General features: G+C 36.0%; 1 protein-coding gene across 14 annotated transcripts in view; it reads right to left on the minus strand.

Annotated features, from left to right (window-relative positions):
- The window catches only part of STAU2 (staufen double-stranded RNA binding protein 2), a 305,526-nt gene that overhangs the window by 239,829 nt on the left and 40,764 nt on the right, over positions 1 to 24,933 (minus strand). For 13 of the 14 annotated variants that reach the window (XM_025870733.2, XM_025870726.2, XM_025870734.2 and 10 more), the window contains 2 exons: positions 14,695 to 14,854; positions 5,795 to 5,930 (listed from right to left, as the gene is read on the minus strand). In XM_025870733.2, coding sequence (XP_025726518.1) covers positions 5,795 to 5,930; positions 14,695 to 14,854 — 296 coding nt within the window. Of the gene's footprint in view, positions 1 to 5,794; positions 5,931 to 14,694; positions 14,855 to 24,933 lie in introns of those variants that run through there. The other variant, XM_073892899.1, reaches the window with a different exon arrangement.

Below are 24,933 nucleotides of genomic sequence, written 5' to 3' on the forward strand. Positions count from 1 at the left end.
AAATAAAGCAGAAATTCAATGGCAAAAAAAAAAAAGTCAAGCAGAGGAAAAATGAGACGATAGCTAAAAAGAAATGGAAAATGAGGGAAAAGAACACTAAAGCCCTATATTCAACCATGCCTGATGATCTCCCCAAGAGACCTCTCCCAGTTACATATGGCAAAAATCCCCATTTTCATATAGTCTAGTTTGAGTTGTGGGCCTTTGGCCATCCGCATCAGCAGACTGGGGACTTTCTGGCCACTAGCCAAGCAGTAATGCTTTTTGCATCTGTACATATACAAAATTGATAAACTGTCTGTAGGGGGACTGATTTCAGCCATTCTGTTCTTGAGATCATGTATATCATTTTTTTATAACAAAGACAGGAGAACAAAAGCATAAAAGGTTCTCCAACCTTTACATCTTACACTTTGCCATATAAATTTTTGTAGCTTTCAACTTTATATCTGTTAGTGAACAGTGCCTCAAATGAGAAAGGAAAAGATGTAACTGGATGTATTCATTTTCAAACATCTTAGGTGTAACAAAGAGAGACAGAGGTACTTCCGAATCCAGGTTGCAACCAGATTTTGTTCATGGATAAATCTCTTTTTTTCCCCAGCCATCATAAACCAGGGCAACGGAGGGATGGTGCTTTCTTTAAGTGCCTCCTTAGCCTTTGAATGAGCTTAAGTCGGGAAATCTCATCAGGAAAGAAGAGAATTTAGGGGCACCTGGGTGGCTTAGTTGATTAAACATCTGACTCCTGGTTTCATTCAGGTCATGATCTCGCGTCCCTGTGTCGGGCTCCGCACTCAGCACAGAGTCTGCTTCAGATTCTTTCTCCCTCTCCCTCTGCTTCTCCCCCTGCTCATGCTCTCTCTCCCTCTAAATAAAGAACCTTAAAAAAACAGAATTTAATAAAAAGTATTTTTTTTAAAAACCAAAATGGGTAATGTCTAATTATTACTTAATATTATTTTAAGTAGAAAATGAAAGGATCTTTTTATAAACCCCTCTAAATGATATCTGTTTCTTGGACTTTCTAACCTTTCATTCCCTGCCTTATTAAGAAGCTACTGATTCATTTGGAGTCTGACAAGGAGAAAAGCGTCTCCTCTATCTTTGGCTCCAAATTCCCTGTGACACATTCAGGTGTTGTCATCTGCAGATTAAGGTCATATGTGAAATCCTAATTTTTAAAATATTTTTTAAAGATTTATTTGCTTTTATTTTTTTTAAAGATTTTATTTATTTATTTGACAGAGAGAGACACAGTGAGAGAGGGAACACAAGCAGGGGGAGCGGCAGAGGGAGAGGGAGAAGCATGCTCCCCGCAGAGCAGAGAGCCCGATGCAGGGCTCGATCCCAGGACCCTGGGATCATGACCTGAGCCGAAGGCAGACACTCAACGACTAAGCCACCCAGACGCCCCCATTTACTTTTATTTGACACAGAGAGAGACAACACAAGCAGGGAAAGCGGCAAGCAGAGGCAGAGGAAGAGGCAGGTTCCCTGCTGAGCAGGGAGCCCGATGCAGGGCTTGATCCCAGGACCCCGGGATCATGACCCGAGCTGAAGGCAGACACTTAACCAACTGAGCCACCCAGGCACCCCATGTGAAAACCTAATTTTTACAGCCTAATGAGTAATGGTTAGGTTTGCCCTTCTGTGAGCAGAGAGCTTTTCAGTTGAAACATGGCAGCTTACCAGTACTTCTCTATTTTTTTTTTACCTTTTTTGTGATCTGCAGAATATTCTAAAGACTCTCCCAATAATCTGAAAGCAAAGTCCACTTTATCCATTAAGTGGGAATGGCCTAAAGCACAACCCCTTAGAGAAGTCATACATAAATCCTTAGACCCCTCACGACAACTATGGAATCAGATCTTGAAACTAGAAATTGCCAACAAAGGAAAAATGTCAACATTCTTAACAGAAGACCTACAATAGAAAAAAAAAATGAAACCAAACCATATGACCCTTGTCACATCCTCATATACCAACTACTCTCCTCCTTGGTTCAGTCTTTTCCAGCCCTACTGGTCTGCGGGAGAAGACATCAACACGCCTGGTACATTCCTACCTCAGGGGCTTTGCACTTCCTGTTTGTTCTGCTTGGAATGTTCTCTCCTTCTCTTGTGACATACACACTACTTATTCCCTCTCTTCCTTTAGTCTTTATCAAAAGTCACCTTCTCAGTGAGTAACCAACTCTATAACTGCCTCCCTTACTAGAACATGAGCTCCATAATAATAATCCACAGATTATTGTCAGATTTTTCATTGCTTTAGCACCAGATTTCTTTCATTTAAAAGTAATAAATCCACTAATCAAAACTCTAGGGGCGCCTGGGTGGCTCAGTCCTCAAGTGTCTGCCTTCAGCTCAGGTCATGATCCCAGGGTCCTCGGATCGAGCCCCGCATCAGGCTCCCCACTCCACGGGAGGCCTGCTTCTCCCTCTCCCACTCCCCCTGCTTGTGTTCCCTCTCTCACTGTGTCTCTCTCTGTCAAATAAATAAATAAAATCTTTAAAAAAAAAAAACTCTAGTAAGATTTCAATAAAGAACTACAGATATCAAAATATAATAAGCATTTAAATATCCTCATGTGCCTATTCACTATAGCACATTGAAAATCTTGATAGGTAAGGTGTTCCTAACTCAGGTGACCAAATTTATCTATTGTGCTTAAGTGGGCAAATAGTTTTATTTATATTAGGTAACCTCAAGCTTACAAGAAAGGCTATAGGCAGGTTATACAGAAAAAGGGAAAGTAAAGCAACTACAAGAGAAATGTTATGTCCTTCTTGCCACCTATGTGGTGTGGACACCAAGTTGAGAGTTGATAAGCCTGCCACTGGATGATCCAGTTTAGGAGACACTACTGAAGAGGATGAGAATGGAAAAACACTCCAGGGAACCAAAGAGAGTTAAGGATTTAGGTCAAGAGAGCAAGGGAGAGATGGTAAATACTCTGTGGAAGCATTACCTGACAGGAAAAAATGGACTACACATCACCAACTGCAGGTTTCGGCAAGGCAGGAGAGAAAGGTGTCAACTATCTGGTGGACAAGGGACATCATCACAAAGACCAGAGGAGCTCAGAGGACAATATAGGACACCCACACAAAGGTGAGGGTCCCTCCTTTCCTACCAAGACAACACAGTAAATTCCCCCAGACACACCTAGGAAAAAAGAGGGGAAGAGTAGAAGTCTAAGAAAATTGTACTCACCTTTCTTGTAGAACATAAGCAATAATATTTAAAAGAACCATTTACAATCTGAATAGGACTAAGTTTTAAGTGGTAAATACGCCACTGCCAAACAAGACACCAAAAGGTATCATTACGTATAGACCACACATCTCACATCTGAACTGTAATGGTAGTAAATACAAAAAATTATTTAAAAAGTATCAGCGTCTCAGGGACGCCTGGGTGGCTCAGTCATTAAGCATCTGCCGTCGGCTCAGGTCATGATCCCAGGGTCTTGGGATCGAGCCCCACATCAGGCTCCCTGCTCTGGGGGAGGCCTGCTTCTCCCTCTGCCACTCCCCCTGCTTGTGTTCCCTCTCTCGCTGTCGCTCTCTCTGTGTCAAATAAGTAAAATCTTTAAATAAATAAATAAAAATAAAAAGTATCAGCATCCCAACACTAGAAGAAATGGTAATTATGCGACATGATCAACGTGTTAGTTAACACTACAATAGCAATCATAATGCAACATAGAGTAGGCTGTATACCTTAAACTTGCACAATGTTGTATGTCAATTATAAAAATATTCTTTTTAAGCATTAGCAAATATCTAATCACAAGAATTTCTTAGGCATAAAAGCAGTTGGAGAAATCACACACACACACACAAAAATACTAGGCCATATAACATCTAAAACTGTTGCACATCAAAACAAACACAAAACTAAAAGCCAGTTTTTTCAAAGCACGAAAATTAAACAAAACAGACATAATGCTAATATCCCCAACACATAAACATTTGAAGATCTGCCAAGCAATGCAACAGAAATTAGCAAATCAAACAAATCAAAAAGGTCAAAAATATTTGAAAATTGTTCAGCCCCACAATCAATAAAACCAAAATTTAAAAACATACCACTTTTTATCTATCAAACAAGACAACGTGTTTTTTTTTTAAACTGTGTTGTCAGAATGGAACAGAATATACTCTGAGTAATTAACATAAATTTTAATGTAATTGTGCAACATATTATTCTTTCTAACCCAATATTCCCCTTATAAGGTAATCTATTTTAAGGAAATAATCAGTGATGTAAACAAAAATTTATATGTAAAGATGGTTGCACATTATAATTGTCAAAAAAAACTTAGATGATCAAAACAAGTACATTTTGTTTATATAATTATCAAGTATTCTTTGTTTATACCTGTTTATATCCTTGTAAAATATACCCTGGCCAAATGAAGCATTACATAGCCATCAAATATGTTTTCAAAGATCACTTAAAAATATGAAAAATGGGGGCACCTGGTTGGCTTCAGTCGGCAGAGCATGAGACTCTTGATTTCGGGGTCGTAAGTTTGAGCCCCACATTGGGTGTAGAGATTACTAAAAAAATAAACTTTTAAAAAAATGTGAAAAATGATCACTATATCAAATTAAAAGAGGGCATAATATTGTATATATGAGATGAACAAACTATGATACATCATACAAAGGAACACTATTTAACAACAGAAAAGGGCAAAATCCAGATACAAGCAACAAGGATGAATCTCAAAAAACAAAAAACAAAAACAAATAAGAAAACCATTATATGAAGTGAAAAAAGCCAGACACAGAAGAGTACATATTTTATGAATCCATTTATATGAAGTTCAACGACAGGCAAAACTAATGTACAGTGACGGAACCATGGCTCCTCCTGGGGGGAGGTATAACAACTGCAAATAGGGGTGAGGAAATTCCCAGGGTGACAGAACGTGCTGACCCTTCATCGGGCCGGTCATCACGTGAGGGTGTACACATACAAAAAGTGATCAAGTATAAATATGTATATACACATAAATAATAGCCATCACAATGTACATTGAAGATCTGTGCATTTTGCCATTCACATAAATATACCTCCATAAAGTACTGTAGAAACTGAATATAAAGGATAACTTCACTGTGGTCAAATATATGTGCAAAGAATTTTAAAAAGTGTAAAATACATCAAAATATTAAAGGTATTTAATTCTGGGATTACATGTTATTTATATTTTCTTTTTAACTTTTTGCATTTTCTACACTGTCTATAATGAGTTATATGACTTTTATAAATGATCAGAAAAAACACTTAACTTTTTTTTAAAAAATTCTGCCTTGCCCATAAAAGAAAATTCTGTTACACTTGTAACTATCACAAAATTATGCAATGTGTAGACAGACTTAGTAAATCCTTCCAACAAATTTCCTATAAATTAAAAACATTCGTGTTTGCAATGTAGTTGGACAAATTAAGAAAACCACTAATTAAGCTAAGTATCTGCTTGGTAAATAAATGAGCAAGTCAAAGGAAAAGTCAGCACTATATTGTGGCATGATTTTAAAACATGGTCCTGCCTGTAACAAATACAGGGTTCTCATGACTCAATAAAAACTAGTTCCTGAAAACCAGTTATTTTTAAATGTATTACTTTAAATATTCTTTTGAGCCTGATTTATCTAAATTCCATGCAAAATGCCCAAAGTAAATGTCTTACAATGAAAATACTCTTTGAGTTTCAGAACTGTTACAATACGCGTAAAATAATAAATAAGAACAAAACCAAAGAAGACATACAAACCTCTGATTGTACATGCCCCGAAAGTTGTAATTAGCTCTATAATTTGGGAAAGGCTTTGGATCTAATGGCCTGTAGATGGCAGGCTCTCCCCTTTTCATAGCAAGCCCATTCAGTTCCACAGTTGGAGTTATACTACCTGTTTAAAAAAAATATTAAAAGCACACAAGTGAAATATTTCCATAATAAATCACGCAAGCCATACTTACATTACATGTAATTACCATGAAGGAAGGTGGGAGTTGATGGCCTGTCTGTATGATTTTCTCAGGGGTGTATAAACAAACTACATAAACAGGAAAATTGTTTCTAATGAAATCTCTTTGGGGTTTGCAAGCTTTTTTGTATATTCATGACCAAAAATTCAACTTGAAAGACTGTTTCAAAACAAGGGAAACACAAGATTAACAGACTGCTTAATTTGGATACTATAAAGAAAGTATTAAACGCCAGCATTACTCACCCCAGGAAGCTTTCAATTATTTAATCATTAAAAACATTATCATCTGTGAATATTTTTATATTTTGCTAATCAAGCATCTGAAGTTAGCAATGAATACAGGGTCATCAGTAATTCTTAGACTTATCTCATGAAAATACATTTTGAGTTTTTTCTATAACCAACAACAGGACAAAGTAAATCTACTAATGCTTTCTGTAAATCTTTAAAGATATATATACTAAAGCATTTATGGATAAAGTGATATATCTGAGCTTTCTTTCAAAATAATTCAGAGGAGAGACAGATGAGAAACAAGACTGACCACTATGTGTAGATGACTGTTGAAGGTGGTGATGGGTATGGGGCTGTTCACTATCTTATCAGCTCTACTTTTGTAAAAGTTTGAAAAATTCCATAATAAATAACACACACTAAATTATTATATTATTTTGAGTATAAAAGAGGTTATTTAGCAAAACATTATATACACATTACATATAACAAATCACAAATATGAATCTAAAGTTTTTATAGAAAGTAAAATTTATTTTTTCAGTATAAATCCCGTACTATTTTGTTGGAATTATGCCTTTTGCAACATACATTTAAGACTCCATTCGTCACAAACAAAAATGGATCCACTTATTGCAGCAGAGAAAATGGGGCTGGCATAAAGCACCCATCGGGGGTGCCGGAGCCTGACGCAAACGCAGAACCGGCAGCCGCGTCATCAGCTATCCAGCAACAGTCAATAACTGCTCACTTTGTGTCCCAGTTCTAAAGAATTTATGCGAAACCACTGAAGAGTATAGTTAGAACAGGAACTAAACCAAGGTTAAGGGGAAAAACAAAGAGGGTGGTAGGACAAAGGAGGTGGAAAAGAAAAAAGATAAGCATAAGAAAAACAGCAAAGAACGTTAAAATACTGAACAGTAAGTCCAATTAGTCCAAACCCCTAATTTAATACCAACACTCAGGGCAGAGGAAGAGAAAGTCAAAAATAAAGGATTCTCTTTTCTTTCTTTCCTACAGTATTTTACTGAGGGGTAAGTAAAATGCACAAACCTTAAGCATACAAATCTACAAATTATTACACATTATAAACATTCAGTGACCACCATTCAGATCAAGATATGAACACTTTCATCACCCAGAAAGTTCCATCACAGCTATTTCCAGTCAATACCCACCTCCCCAAGTTACCTATTCTGACTTCTGTCATCAGAGTTTTGCCTGTTCTTCAAACCTGAATATGTATTATTCTATCGTGCTTCCTTCACTCAATGTAATAATTTTGTCAAATATTTCAGTATTGCAAACATTTTTTTTAAATCACTAAATAGTATTCTACTGAATGGATTGCATCAGTTTATCTACTCTGCTGCTGATGGGACATCTGAGTTGTGTCCAGTTGGGAGCAATTATATAAAGCCACAGTGTTTCAGCAGACATATACACTCAGTTCTCTTAGGTATATCCCTTGCAGTGGAATTGCTACTAGATCACAGAGTAGGTTTATGGTTAACTTTATTAGAAATTGTCTAACAGTCTTCTACAAATTTAACACCAAAGAGTAGTCTATATCTTTTTAAAAGTTTTTTTTATTTCATATATATTGCAGTTTAATGATTAACATGTCAATCGGTTGTAAGATTTAAGTCTTTCTGAATTCTACTTTGCAACAATCATACAGACACAAATAGCATAAAGTTCAAATGGAGAAAAAAAGAAAAAAAAGTTTGAAAGGCCTCATCCTTTAGTTAGGACAATAAACAGAAACTAATGTATCTAACAATCATCAGTGAGGTGATTTTAATGCACTGGCAGGATATACTATGTCCTGCCACCCATACCAAAATTGGGTTTTAAGCTAGGTAGAAGTATTATATTCATACCATTTAAATAAATCAAAGATTTCATATGAATCCTCATTTGAAAATAAGGCTGCAGTCTATTTTCTTCACAGAAATGCTAGACACTGGTCTTCTGAAGGAGAAGAAGGAGAGTGGAGAAAAGCACCAGACAAGTGCAAACTGTGCTGACGAGGTTTTGACTCCTGAAGCCAAGTATCTCCACCTGTTTCATAAAGACCTAGACTGCCGCCACTGCGTGTGCACAGCCTCTTTACTTACACAATAATGCTCCCACAGCAAACACGTACAGAGTCACTTCAAACTGTGAGAACCTGCAGGTAATGCTAAGTACCACTCCAGCAGGTGCGAGCTGGACCCAGGCTGCATAAGGACGATCATGACACAGCACTCCTCGTGCGTCACATGGCTGCAAAGCGGACACTGTCAACGCAGAATCCGTTTCTAGTGGTCTTTCGGTAGATTAAAGGAAATTTCTGTATTTATCAGTGATAAATATAACAAGGCTAATTGGTTATATATACAAACATACATAACAACTACTGTGGATTCCCATTCTGTGGAAAGTGAAAGAAAAATGCCACAACTAGTTTCAAGGAGCTATACATTGCTAACACTCAAGGAAAAGCTCTGTAGGCAGAATAGTCCCTGGAACATAGCAGTCACTCAACAAATATTTGTTCAAACAATGAACTGATTAATTAATCAACCAAGGCTCCTTGAAGAAATGGCTGGTGCCAGGGCCAGGACAAGGAAAATACGAGATGACCTTGGAACATCTTACTGAGCCAGAAAGTAAGAAGTGCTCAAGAAGGATGAAAACAGTAGAAGGACTCTGGAGTCAACTGGAAAGGTTCATACCCCTGGTCAAGTCTGTGACAAATTGCAAATCGAAATAAATAATGATAGATTATAATCCTGTAAGTAAAATAGGAACCCAAGAGTCTATAGTGATAGAAATAAATGAACAAAAAAATGAGGGGAAAAAGAAAATTCTAGGGTAGAATGCCAACTAATAAATATTAAAAACAAAACAACTGGAATCAAAACATCACCCTTTAAGAGAAAATAAGTTTCTGTTGTTTTAAGCCATATTAACTAATTAATTAATTAAATCACCCTGTGGCATTACAGAGTATTAACTGATTCAGAAAAGAATCATTAATAGATGCCAAATCTGGTAAGTGAAAGCAAGTTTGATGAGGAACAGAATGTTTATATAGTCTCCAAGTTTCTCCTCAGAAAATAATTAGTTCCTTATTATTTAATAAGAAAACATTTATTAATTAACATTACAGTAGAGAAGCCTGGCAAACATAGTCTTCACCAAGTGACAAAAGTCATCACTAATGGGACAAATCAGTATCGGGTTTATCCTTGTAACACTGAGCTAAGCCAATGCCACTGGGACATTCATGCTAAAAATTCAAAATCACGAGGAAACTCCAGATAAACTCAATTGAGGGGCATTCTACAAATGATGTGGCCTGTACTATTCAAAAATGTCATGGTCATAAAGGACAAGAACGCTGAGGAACTATTCCAGATTGAAGTAGAATGAAAAGAAATGATAAATACATGATCCCGATTAGATCCTAGACATACAAAGGAATATTACTGGGACAATCAATGAAGGAAAAATGGGAGTGTTTGCATTACATGATAATATCAGATCAATGTTAACTTCCTGACAGGAGAATGGCCATGTACTTGGGAACAACACACTGAAGTACTAAGGGGAATGGGACCACATGCCCACAACTCACTCTCCACTGGTTCAGAAACACTAACAGTTGGGGGATCTGGGTGAAGGGTACATAACAGATGCACTATGTACTCTTGCTACAAATTTTACATAAATATGAAATTATTTCCAACAAAGTTAAAAAAAATAAAAGGAGGGAGAAAGCAAAACAGTTCTATGATATAGTCTTAAGCCATGCTGTAAATGAATTTAACTCCTCTTTGGGGTGTAAATACTATCTCTACTTGATGTGAGGCCAGGACTGAACTCCCCCCTCCCTGCATTTCTGTCCCCTCCAGACAGAAATGGATTGTCTTTTCAATAAATGGTACTGAGTTAACTGAACATCTATATATATTAAAAAGAAGAAAAATCATGAACCCTACCTCACATCATACATAAACCTCAGTTCCTGACAGACTCTAGATCTAAATTTTAAAAATAAAATAAAGCTTCTAAAATTTTATAAGATTATTTTCATAACATTGTGGGAGACAAAGATGTCTTAAATAAGACACTAACCATAGGGAAAAGACTAATAAATTTGACTTAAAGAATTAAAGAATTTCTGTTCATCAAAATATACCATTATAGAAAGATATTTGCAACGCACATATCTAACAAAAGATTTGAATCCAGAATATATAAGAATCCTAAAGTCAATAAAAAATAGAAAAATGTAGAAAACAGACAATGCAGGTTTTTTTAAATGAGTAAATTATTTCAAGGCACTCTACAACAGAGATCTCAATACCAATAACCATATGGAAAGGTGCTCACCATCATTAGTTATTAAGGAAATGAAAATTAAAACTACACTGAATTACTACCTTACTCCCAGAAGAATAGCTAAAATTTTTAAAGCTTAAGAGACCATACGTTGACAAGGATGTAGAGAGCTCTCATGGGTTGCTAGTAGGAAGGGAAAATTATACTTTGACGTGATGTATTATATATGCATTTATTATGTGTGTTATTTTTTCAAAGGGGCAAACTTTTTTTTTTTTTTTTGAGACAAAGGATTCCCTAAATTGGGGCAGGGCAAAAAGACAGTGGGTTTTGCTATGTTGCCCACGTTGGAGTGCAGTGGCTCTTCACAAGCACAATCCCACCACTCTGATCTGTTCTGTTTCCAACCTGGGTTGGTTCACCCCACCTTAGGCAAGCTGGTGGTCCCCCACACCCAAGGAGGTCGCTTTATCAATGCTGAACTTCATGCAGACACTTGATCAGCACAGCGCACTGCAGCCCAGAACTTCTGGGATCTTCCCGCCTCAGCCTCCCAAGTAGCTGTGACTACATGCCACCTGTATAGCTCATGTATATTTTGGGGTTTTTCTGGTTTTGTTTTGTTTTGGGTTTTCTTTTTTTTCCCGGTCATCCTGACCCTTTTGTTGTTTAAATTTAAAAATTAAAGGATACTTTAACACAATGGTGAACATACAGGGCAAAAGCAAATAATAAAACTTAATGTTGAATTAAGTAGCGAGCTGAATGTTTGTGCCTCCAAACCAGGTAACCCCAAACGACTTAAAAATGGGTATGTTCACAGTTTACAGCAATTGGCTTATAGGTAAGAGAATGGTCAAAGTTTTTCCAGCTGAACTTCCAAGGAAATTCTCTCTTCAAGGACATACTTTAATTGTTGCTCTAATTCACTATTCAATCTGGCCAAAACTATGATCGTTTCCTTACTGTGTCTACCTGATGCCTCAACAGCTTTCTTCTCTTTCCCAATAGGTCTAGGAATAAAAGACTGTGATGTAAGAACAGCAGCTATGATACCTGTCTTTTGGGTATGCTCACTGACTTTCGGTCTTAACTCTTACTCTGATTTGCATGAACACATGCATAACCCATGACCCAATAGTTCCAATACTAGGTATGTCCCCAACAAAAATGTACACATACAAGAATGTTCACAGCAGTTTTACTTCTAAGAGCCTGAAATTGGAAACAATCTAAATGTCCATCAAAAGTACAATAAATAAGTTACAGTATATTCATGCAATGGATACTGTATAGCAATGAAATACCATATTGTTAAATACAACATGGATGAATCTCACAGATGTAACACTGAGAAAAACAAGCTATCACAAAAGAGTGTAGTGCATGATTCTAACAAGCAGGCACAATGAATTTAAGACAGACAAGCAGAAGAGTGGCTTCCTTTGAAGTTGTTTGACCGCTAGAAGGGGACATGAGGGAGGCTTCTGGAGCACTGGTAAAGCCTGTGGTGCTAGCAAAAAACCATCAAGGCTCTACAATTATAATTTGTGCACTTGCCGGTATGCAATATTATACTCTATTTTAAAACTTTACCTTCCAAAAGCTACTCATTCTCTCAGCTCACTGCAACACTCAACAGCAAAAACTCATCACCACTGGCCTTTCAGACTCTCCTGTTTCCTTCCCGACTCCCTTGTTGGTTTACTTCCTATTATAATCCTCTAAAGTGGACCTGCTGCAGAGATGGGCACACACTACTATTGCTTCACACTGTGTGCTCCGAACAGCTTGCTCTCTAACACGGTTTCAACCACTGGATCAGCGACACCGGTCCTTCTGTTCCATTCCCACGGCCATTCCCAATACTATTATAGAGCAGACGACATATAGTACTCGATGCACAGGAGTTTCTTTTCTTCACCCATAAACTATGGCAACAGTTTCCTAACTGATCTTGCTTTTAGTATTTTCCACCTTCAATCCACATATCAAACTGAACTTTCCTAAAATGCTGTTTTAAACACATCATCCACTAGCTTATAAACACTAATTGCCTAAACTACAGGTAAAATCTGATCTCCTAAACCTGGCATTCAAGTCCATCACAATTCACCTCTACTGTATCTCTAATCTTAGCTCTTCCTAGTCCCTTACCTGCTCTAATTAAAAACCACTCCCAAAAAAGTTTTCTTACCAAAACTATCATCCACAATCCTATTTCCAATGCCTTTCTTCATTGTACCCCCTCTGCCTAGAATATTCTTTCCTCACCTCTAGACCTGCCTACTCTCCATTCAAGGACCTTTATCTTCCCTCAAATACTCCCATCCACGTTTATCATTACTTATAATACTGACAAGTGTTATTATTCACTTGGTACTTAATCTTTACCTTTAAATTATGTTATTTATGTATACAATTGTAAAGTTTTCACAGAAAAGGACAATGTTTTATATCTCTTAAATATATAAAAGCAAGTGCTTAATACATAGAGGCAGTGGTGTGGTACTAATGATAACCAGTAATCTAAAGAGATTTTTAAAAATTATAACAGTAGACAGCCTCTTACCAACTTCAAATGACTAGAGTAGGTGTTTTTCTTTACTGTAATAATAATTAGCTTATTTAAGCTTACTTAATAACTACTAGAATCAGTTGAACAGAAGCAAAAGGAGGAGTAATAGGAAATTCATGCAGTTTTAGACAAAGCAGTCCTTGAAAGAACAGACTATGTCTACTTAGCATATGTCACATGAGAAAGAAGCATTAGATGATTATAAGCCTGAGCATGTGGACTCACTCTAATTAAATAGATTACAGTCATTTGTGGCAGGAAAAAGTCTTTTTTTTACTCATCACAAAAATACCTAAAGTAATATTTGTCAGAAGGTAACTTCTTAAATTAATAAATTAATGAGTAAATGGATGTAGGGCTAGTACCAAACTTATGGAACTTTATTAACTTGATGTTATCAATTCATGCATTATGTCCAATACAGGTTTGCCTCTTCCAAATAGATGACTAGATGCACAATGTTGGTATTATATGCAACTGGAACAACTCTTTAAAATTATTCTTAGGAGATAAAAACTGAAAAACTTGTTTACTTAGCTTTATATCACACACAGGTTTTCTTGGGATTTCTGGGTTTCTTTATAAACTTCCATAAGTATTCTAAATTTGAACAGTTCTATCAACCATTTCTACACCAACAAGCAAAATAAGATGCTTAGCCCTAATTGTGTAATTTTTTATTAAGCTAAAATAAACAATAACTATTTTTAATTATTAAACTGTACTTTTATATATTATATAAAAAAAGAAATTGATCATTTCTATCTTTATAAAAAACACAGTCATTGCAGCATTATTTACAATAGCCAAATTATGGAAGCAGCCCAAGTGTCCAGCCACAGATGAACAGATAAAGAGGCGGGATATATATATACATATATGAATATATATGAATATTACTCAGCCATAAAAAAGAATGGAGCTAGACAGTATTATGCTAAATGAAATAAGTCAGTCAGAGAAAGACAAATACTGTATGATTTCACTCATATGTGGAATATAAGAAACAAAATGAACGAAGGGAAGAGAAGAGAGAGAGGCAAACCAAGAAACAGACTCCTAACTATAGAGAACAAAATGACGGTTACCAGAAGGGAGGTGGGGAGGGGCTGGGGCACACAGGTGACAGGAATTAAAGAGCACACTTATCAGGATGAGCACCGAGTAACGTGTAGACTTTCTGAGTCACTATATTGTACACCTGAAACTAACATAACACTGTATGTTAACTACACTGAAATTGAAATAAAAAACTTAAAAAAAACACAACTCAGTCATACTTTCTGTGCTTTGTAACCAAATGTATTTTTGTGAACATTTAAAAAGTAAGTAACGCATCTTTAGAGTATCCACAAAGCAAATTTTCAAAATAATTATAATGACCTTCCTCATTCCCTCACCTTCAATTGTTACTCAGTTGTTTTTTGTGCGGGTGCTACTGATACCTGACTATGCAGCTGGCCTGCTACGAAGCAAGTACAGAGAACAACACCCACAGAACACAACAAGACAACAGAAGGAAACAAGTCAGTGCCGTACCTGGGTTATTATTCACATTACTTTTCGGTGGTTTCTGAACTGGTTTGGGAAGCGTAGATTCAGTCAAAGCTTTATTAGCAACGGCTTGTTGGGCCTTCTTTATACTGCTCCCTTCGGATTCCCATGTCTGCTCACCAAGACTCAGTTGCACTGAGAACATCTTCGAAAAACATAAAGAGACAAAGAAAACATTAAATTTTTCAGGAAATAAAATACGCCGTCTGAGAGAAAAGCAGATATACCATAGAATCAAAATTTTAGAGCTAGGGGTGACCTTACAAATTATTTGCACAAAAATCTTATTCCACCTAGTGAGATCATTTTAAGAGATTGTACCAGATCCTGTTCTATCCATTCACAGGCTTAGTGGCAGCTCTAAGTGAACATTTTGGGTAGGATAAAACAAGAAGAAATCACTTCCCTAAATAGAATCATACTGTTAACATCCTCATAAAAGCAGAATAAGTACAAAGACGACGAGAAACTAAGAGAATCCACAAGGCCCTGTCTCTGTAACACTCATAAAATCTAATTCTTTGAATGTCATACTTAGTACAATCTAGTCAAAGAGTCAGGCAATCCTACTAAATATTATGTCACCAGGAAACTCTCAATCCTCCACACTCAACATTTAACCAGTCACCAAATTCTGCTAATTTTAATCTCACTAGTATTCTCAAATCTCTCTCTCTCTAAAAAAAGAAAGAAACAAAACAAACAAAAAACCCCTCAAATCCAATTGTATCACCCCAACCAATTCCATGTTAAAAACCTTTCAATGTTCCCATTGTGGTGTGGCACAAAAGTTCTACCTGTCCATCTTCATTTCATAACCACCCTTTCCTTGTCATCTGAACATTCCATTCACACCATTATTTCCATGTGAGCTCAAAACCTATTGTTCACCTTCCAAAATTGAGGATCAAGTTACAGAATACACACACAATCTGCTGTTTTCCATAGACTGCTTACGACTTTGTAGGAATACAAAATATTAACCCCAAGATACTTTTAATTAAAAAGAAATAAATGTATATTTGCAGGAAGAAGAACAGGTAGAAAATACCTTTACCAAGTGATTAAAGTTAGCATCATCAATAATCATACAAACATCATGTACCTTCTGATACGATCCAATGAGAAGCATTTAGTATTCTTGGCCAAAAATGTTTAGCCATAATCTAATCATAGGAGGAAAACCAGACAAGCTATATTATGGTATATTCTGTAAGACAACGGGCCTAAACTCTTCAAAAATGTCAATGTCATGAAAGGAAATCATACAACAAAGAATATACACCATAATCTAAATTTGCCTGGTTTATCCCCCCTACGATTAATCCATATGATTTAAACTTTTCTGCCTCCATTTTCCTAGGCTCACAGGCCAGACACCTTTAAGTGGTCTTCCTTGTCTCCATTTCTCTCTCCATGCACCTGCATCCAATTATCAAGCTACTGACTCAACTTCAAAAATATTTTTCAGATCTGGCCTCCTCTCTTTATACTCTTTGCCATTGTCTTAGCAAGGAATATCAACCTCTCTCCCTCAACTACTGTAAGACCATCCTAACATCATTCCCTTGACATAAGACCTTCCCATTCAAACTATCCTTCTTACCACCACCAACATCAACATTCTATAAAATACAAATGTACCCAAGTCAATCCTCTGCTTTTCTGAAACTTCTCTACAGGATCCCACTAGCTTATTATACACCTAAAACTAATATAATGTAACATGTCAATTACATTTCAATAAAACTGGAGAAAATAAAAAGAGTCCCACTACAATAAAAATTTAGTAATTTCAATAAGGAATCCTGGGACACATTGTTTATGAGTTTAAGTGGTAGCTTTACCATTTACTATGTGCAAAGTTAGGACAGTTACCTATTCTTTCTCTCTGTTTTCTTATTTCTTTAATAAACTGAGACTAAAAAGAACATACAGGATTGTTGTGAAAATTAAAACAAAATTATGTAAATGACCCCATTTGAAAGGTAGAGATTGTCAAATTCAATTAAAAAAAAAAAAGCAAAATCCAGGGTGCCTGGTTAGCTCAGTCGGTTAAGCATCTGCCTTCGGCTGGAATCATGATCCTGGGGTCCTGGGATGGAGCCCTGCATTGGGCTCCCTGCACAGCAGGGAGTCTCTTCTCCCTCCCCCACTGCCCCTCCACCCTTCTTGTGCGCGCTCTCTCTCTCAAATAAAATCGTAAAAAAAAAAAGCAAAATCCAACTACATGCTACCTACAAGTAATGCACTTCAACTATAAAGACAATAGAAAAAATGTATCATGCTAACATAAATCAATGAAAAGTCAGAATGGCTGTATTAATATCAAACAAAGTAGATTTCAGAGAAAAGATTAATACCAATGATAACAAAGGTCATTTCACAAGGATGAAGGGGCAAATTAATGAAGAAGACATAACAATCCAGAACATTTAGCCAACTAATAACACAGCTTCAAAATATATGAAGCAAAAACTAACAAACTACAAGAGAAGTAAAAAATCCACAATTTACATAGGAATACAATGCCCCCCCTTAATAGGTGATATAACAATTATTAAGCAATCATAAAGAAAAGAGTAGACATGAACATACCATAAACCAACAAAACCTGACTGACGTTTTTAGAACTCTCTACCCAAAAAGACCAAAAAGAGCAGAAAATACATTTGTTCTCAATTTCTCACAAAACATTCACCAAGAGAGAAGATATTCTGGACCATAAAACAAGTCTCAATAAGTTCAAAGGATTCAGTGATGCAAAGTATGTTCCCTGACCACAATGGAATTAAGTTAGAAACCAGTAACAGAAAAATCTCTGGAAAATCCCCAAACATTTAGAAACTAAATAATACATTTCTAAATAACCCATGGGTAAAAGATTAAATCAAAATGGAAATTAGAAGGTATTTTAAAATGAATAAAAATGAAAACACCATCTTAGAAGATAACACTAAAATAGTACTAAGAAATTTCCTGCACTAAATGCCTATTCTAGAAAAGTAAGGTCTCAAATAAGTTAACTTTAGCTTCGATCTCAATCAAATATGAAGTTACAGGAGCTCAGTCAGTTAAGTATCCGACTCTTGATTTTGGCTCAGGTCATGATCTCAGGGTTGTGGGATTAAGCCCCATGCTGGGCTCTGTGCTCAGTGGGAGTCTGCTTGGATTCTCTCTCTGCCCCTACCCCTCACACATGCATGTACACGTTCTCTCTCTCTCTAATAAATAAATAAATCTTAATAAAAGAGAATCTGAACTTAACAGAAAAAAGTCATAAAGATAAAAGCAAACATTAATGAAATAGAAAATAAAAATCAATAAAACCAAGAGCTGATTCTTCGCAGAGATCAATAAAATTGGTAAACCTACAGCCAGACTAATCTTGGGGAAAAAAAAAGACACAAATTACTAGTATTAGTATCAGGAAATGAGAGAAGTAACATCATTCCAGATTCCTAAAGTATTAAAAAGATAACAAGGGAGTATTTTTAACAGCTTTATACCAATAAACTCAACAACTTAAATTCTGTTAAAGACACAATTACTAAAGCTCATTCAAGAAGAAAAAAGTAACCCAAATAGTCCTATATATTTTAAAGCAACTGAATCTGTAGTTTAAAATCTTTCCACAAAGAAAACTCCAGGCCCAGATGGTTTCAAATGATAAATTCTACTAAATATTTAAGTAAGAAATAATACCAGTTCACACAAAACTCTTCCCAAAAATATCATAAGATATTAGGGAAAACAATATAAATCAAAACTACAGACCAGTTATCTCTGATAGATAAAAATCCTTCACAAAATATTAAACAAGGAATGCAAACTGGCACAGCCACTCTAGAAAACAGTATGGAGGTTCCTCAAACAGTTAAAAACAGAACTACCCTATGATCCATTTTGTATTTACCGAAAGAATACAAAAATACTAATTCAAAAGGATACATGTACCCTGATGTTTATAGCAGCATTATCTACAATAGCCAAATTATGGAAACAACCAAAGTGTCCATCAACTGATGAATGGAGAAAGAAGATGTGGTATAAAGGGAAGACCCCTAAGGCTAGCTGGCAGATCTCTCAACAGAAACTTGGCAAGCCAAAAGGGAGTGGCATGATATAGTCAACATGCTAAATGGGAAAAATCTGAAGCCAAGAATACTCTATATGCTAAATGGGAAAAATCTGAAGCCAAGAATACTCTATCCAACAAGGCTATCATTCAGAATAGAAGGAGAGATAAAGAGTTTCCCAGACCAAAAAAAAAAAACTAAAGGAGTTCATGACCATTAAACCAGCCTTGCAAGCAATATTAAAGGGAACGCTTTGAGTGGAAAGGAAAGACCAAAAGTGACAAAGACAAGAAAGGAACAGAGAAAATCTCCAGAAACAATGACAAACAAGCAAAAAAATGACACCAAAGGGGCCCCTGAGTGATTCCGTCAGTTAAGTGTCTGTCTTCAGCTTGGGTCATGATCCCAGAGTCCTGGGACCGAGCCCCTCATCAGGGTCTCTGCTCAGCAAGGAGACTGCTTCTCCCTCTCCCTCTGCCTGCCACTCCCCCTGCTTGAGTTCTCTCTCTCTCTCTCTCTCTCTCTCGGTGAAATAAATAAAATCTTTTTTAAAAAATGGCACTAAATACATATCTATCAATAATTACTCTCAAGGTAAATGGACTACTTGCTCCAATCAAAAGAGATATGGTGTCAGAATGGATAAGAAAACAAGACCCATCTATATGCTGCCTATAAGAGACGTTGTTTTAGACCTAAAGACACATGCAGATTGAAAGTGAGGGGATGGAGAAATATTTATCATGCAAACAGATGTCAAAAGAAAGCTGGAATAGCAATATGTTTATCATACAAACAAGATTTTAAACCAAAGACTGTAACAAGAGATGAAGAAGAGCATTATATCATAATAAAGGGGACTATCCAATAAGAAAATCTAACAATTGTAAATATTTATGCCCCCAACATGGGAGTACCCAAATACATAAAACTATTAATAACAAACATTAAGGAAATCCTTGATAATAATACAATAATAGCAGGGGACTTTAACACCCACTTACAGCAATGCATGGATCATCTCAGCAGAAAACCAACAAGAAAACAATGGCTTTGAATGACACACTGAGACAGATGGACTTCACAGATATATTCAGAACATTCCATCCTAAAGAAGCAGAATATACATTCTTTTCAAGTGCACATGGGACATTCTCCAGTACAGATCACATACTAGGTCAAAAAACAGGCCTCAACAAGTACAAAAAGACTGCGATCATACCATGCATATTTTCTGACCACAAAGCTATGAAACTTAAAGTCAACCACAAGAAAAAATTTGGAAAGACCACAAATACAAGGAGGTTAAACAACATGCTTCTAAACAATGAATACATCAACCAGGAAAAAATACATGGAAAATGAATGAAAATGAAAACACAATGGTCCAAAACATTTGGGATGCAGCAAAAGCAGTCCTAGCAGGGAAGTATATAGCAATACAGGCTTACCTCAAGAAGCAAGAAAAATCTCAAATACACAACCTAACATTACACCTAAAGGAGCTAGAAAAACAACAACAAATGGAGCCTAAAGCCAGCAGAAAAAGAGAAATAATAAAGTTTAGAACAAAAATAAATGATGTAGAAACTAAAAGAACAATAGAAGAGATCAATGAAACCAGGAGCTGGTTGTTTGAAAAAATTAATAAAATTGAAAAACCCCTAGCCAGACTCATCAAAAAGAAAGAAGGACCCAAATAAATAAAATCACAAATGAGAGAAATCACAACCAACACCACAGAAATACAAACAATTATAAGAGAATATTATGAAAAACTATAGGCCAACAAATTGGACAACCCAGAAGAAATGGGAATTCCTAAAAACATATCAACTACCAAAACTGAAGAAATAGAAAACTTGAACAGACTGACAACCAGCAAAGAAACTGAATCAGTAATCAAAAATCTCCCAACAAACAAAAGTCCAGGGCCAGATGGCTTCACAGTGAATTCTACCAAACATTTAAAGAAGAGTTAATATCAAAAAATAGAAATGGAAAGAAAACTTCCAAATTCATTCTATGAGGCCAGCATTACCCTGATACCAAAACGAGACAAAGACTCCACTAAAAAAGAGAACTACAGGCCAATATCCCTGGTGAATACAGATGCAAAAATTCTCAATAAAATACTAGCAAATCAAATCCAACTGTATGTTAAAAGAATCATTCACCACAGTCAAGGATCTATTTCTGTTTGCAAGGGTGGTTCAATATTCACAAATCAATCAATGTGATATACCACATCAATCAAAGAAAGTATAAGAACCATGTAATCCTTTTAATAGATGCAGAAAAAGCATTTGTACAACATCCATTCATGACAAAAACACTCAACAAAGCAGGTTTTGAGGGAACATACCTAAACATCATAAAGGCCATATATGAAAAACTCACAGCTACTATCATCCTCAATGTGGAAAAACTGAGAGTGTTTCCCCCATGGTCAGGAAAACAAAGGAATGTCCACTCTCACCACTGTTATTTAGCATAGTACTGGAAGCCATAGTCAAGGCAATCAGACAACAAAAAGAAATAAGAGATGTGCAAATCAGCAAGTAAGAAGTCAAACTTTTCCTACTTGCAGATGACATGACACTCTATATAGAACACCCAAAAGACTTCACCACAAAATTGCCAGAACTGATACACAAATTCAGTAAAGTCATAGGATACAAAATCAATGTACAGAAATTTGTTGCATTTCTATACACCAATGAAGCAGCAGCAGAAGAAATCAAGGAAACAATCACGTTTACAACTGCACCAAAAACCATAAGATACCTAGGTATAAACCTAACCAAAGAGGTAAAAGATCTGTACACTGAAAACTATAAAACACTGATGAAAGAAACTGAAGAGGACACAAAGAAATGGAAAAACATTCCATGCTCATGGACTGGAAGAACAAATACTGTTAAAATGTCTATACTATCCCGAGCAATCTACACATTTAATGCAATCCCTATCAAAATACCACCAGCAATTTTCACAGAGCTAGAACAAACAATCCTAAAATTTGTATGGAACCATACAAATTTTTGGGGAAAGACCCCAAAAAGCCAAAGGCAGCTTGAAAAAGAAAAGCAAAGCTGGAGGCATCACAATTCCAGATTGCAAGTTATATTACAAAGCTGTAGTGATCAAGAATAGAATAGAAAGCCCAGAAATGAACCCGCACTGTACGGTCAATTAATCTTCGACAAAGCAGGAAAGAATATCCAATGGAAAAAAGACCATCTCTTCAACAAATGGTGTCAGAAAACTGGTCAGCAACATGCAAAAGAATGAAACTGGACCACTTTCTTAACACTAAACACAAAAATAAATTCAAAATGGATGAAAGACCTAACTGTGAGACAGGAAACCATTAAAATCCCAGAGGAGAACACTGCAGTAACCTCTTTGACATCAACCTTTGGACCTTCTTACTAGACGTATCTCCTAAGGCAAGGGAAACAAAAGCAAAAATGAACTATTGGGACTTGATCAAGATAAAAAGCTTCTGCACAGCACAGGCAACAATCAACAAAACTAAAAGGTAACCTATGGAATGGGAGAAGATATTTGCAAATGACATATCTAATAAAGGGTTAGTACCCAAAATATATAAAGAAGTTATGAAACTCAATACCCAAAAAACAAATAATCCAGTTAAAAATGGGCAAAAGACATGAATAGACATTTTTCCAAAGAAGACATACAGATGGCCAACAGACACATGAAAAGATGCTCAACATCACTCATCATCAAGGAAATACAAATCAAAACCACAATGTATCACCTCACGCCAGTCAGAATAGCTAAAATGAACAACACAGGAAACAACAGGTGTTGGAGAGGATGCGGAGAAAGGGGACCCCTCTTACACTGTTGGTGGGAATGCAAACTGGGGCAGCCACTCTGGAAAACAGTACGAAGATTCCTCAGAAAGTTAAATACAGAAGTACCCTACAATCCAGCAACTGTACTACTAGGTTTTTACCCAAAGGATACAAAAATACTAATTCAAAGGGATACATATACCCCAGTGTTTATAGCAGCATTATCCACAATAGCCAAATTGTGGAAAAAGCCCAAATGTTCATCGACCGATGAATGGATAAAGAAGATGTGCGACACACACACACACACTAAAATTGTATTCAGCCATAAAAAAGAATGAAATCTTGCCATTTGCAATGACATGGATGGAACTAAAGAGTATAATCCTAAATGAAGTCAGTCAGAGAAAGACAAGTACTATATGATTTCACTCATGTGGAATTTAAGAAACAAAACAAAGGGGGAAAAAAGAAAGAGGGAGGCAAACCAAGAAACAGATTCTTAACTTTAGAAAACAAACTGACGGCTACCAGAGGAGAAGTAGGTGGGGAGATGGGTAAAATAGGTGATAGGGATTAAGGAGTGCACTTGTTGTGATGAGCACTGGGTGTTGTACAAGAGTGCTGAATGACTATATTGTACACCCGAAACTAATATTACACTTCATGTTAACTAACTGGATTTTAAATAAAAGCTTGAAAAAATCTATTAACAAATGGGATCCATCAATATAGAAATGAGCTAATACATTGTAACCAAGTGTTTTATCCCAGAAATGCAAGAGTAGATTCTACATTTGAGAGTCAATCAACATAATTCACAATATTGAGATTAAAAACAGAAAAACCATATATTACCATCTCAATCAATGTAGAACCACATGACAAAAATCAACATCTATTCATGTTAAAAACTCTCAGTAAAGTTAAGTAGAAAAGAATTTCTTCAGTCTGATAAAGGGCATCTACAGAAAAGGTACATCTAACATAATTAATGGGCGGAAACTGGTATGACTGCCCATATGATCAGGAATAAGTTGAGAGATGTCTGCTCTCATCACTTCTATTTAACATTGCACTTTAAGTTCTAGCCAATGCAATCGGGCAAGAGAAATAAATAAAAGACATTAAAAGTGGAAAGCAGGATTAAAAATTGTCTATATCGAGCACCTGGGTCGCTCAGTGAGTTAAGCGTCTGCCTTTGGCTAGGTCATGATCCCAGGGTCCTGGGATCGAGCCCTGAATCAGGGAGCCTGCTTCTCCCTCTCCTCCCAGCTTGTGCTTTCTCTCGCTCTCTCTCTCAAATAAGTAAATAAAATCTTAAAAATAATAAAAAATTAAATAAATAAAAAATTAAACTGTCTTTATTCATAAATGACATGTGGAACCCCCCATAAAATCTAAAAAGGAATTTTTAAAAAAACTACCAGAGCTGATAAGTGAGTTTCGCAAGACTTCAGAATACTACATCAATACACAAAAACTGGTGTATTTTTATACAGTAGCAATAATCAATAAGAACAAGAAACTAAAATTTAAAAAACATGAGCACTGGACAAGAGCATCAAAAATATGAAATACTTAGGGATAAATCTAAAGATATAAAATACTTGACTACTGAAAACTACAAATACTGTTGAGAGAAATTAAATAATATCTAAATAAATAAGAGATACTTCGTTCGTGTGTTGGAAGACTCCATTTTTCTACCATGTTAATTTGCCCCAAATTGAGCTATAGATTCACAGCAGTTCTAGTCAAAATCCCAGCAGGGTGTTTTAATAGAAAGGACAAGGTGACTTTAAATTCATATAAAAATGCAAAGGAACAATTCTGAAAAAAAGAACAAAATTAATGGGCTACTACTACCATATTTCAAGAATTATAAAGCTACTGCAAACCAAACAGCACAGCATTTGCAAAAAGATGAGAAAATAAATCAATAGAACAGAACAGACTCCAGAAATGGAAACATATATGACAGCTGATTTTTGATAAAGGTGCACAGCAATGCAGTGAAGAAAGGATAATCTCTTCAACAACTGGACATCCATTTGCAAAAAAATAAATAAGCCTTGCTCCATATCTCATATGACATACAAAAATTAACACAAAATGGCAATTAGAGAGATCTAAATGTAAGACCTAAATGTATGATCTAAGTGTAAGGCCTAAGGCAATAAAATAACATAGGAGAAAATCTTAGGATCTTTTACGAGGCAAAGATTTCTTAGACATCTACCAAAAGTACAACTATACAGGGAACAAATGGGTAAGTTGGACTTCATCAAAATTAACAACTACTCCTCTCTAAAGAC

The sequence above is a fragment of the Callorhinus ursinus genome, unplaced genomic scaffold (assembly GCF_003265705.2).
Source record: "Callorhinus ursinus isolate GAN/ISIS: 27379988/994484 unplaced genomic scaffold, GSC_fseal_2.0 scaffold5, whole genome shotgun sequence".
NCBI classification, from domain to species: domain Eukaryota; kingdom Metazoa; phylum Chordata; class Mammalia; order Carnivora; family Otariidae; genus Callorhinus; species Callorhinus ursinus.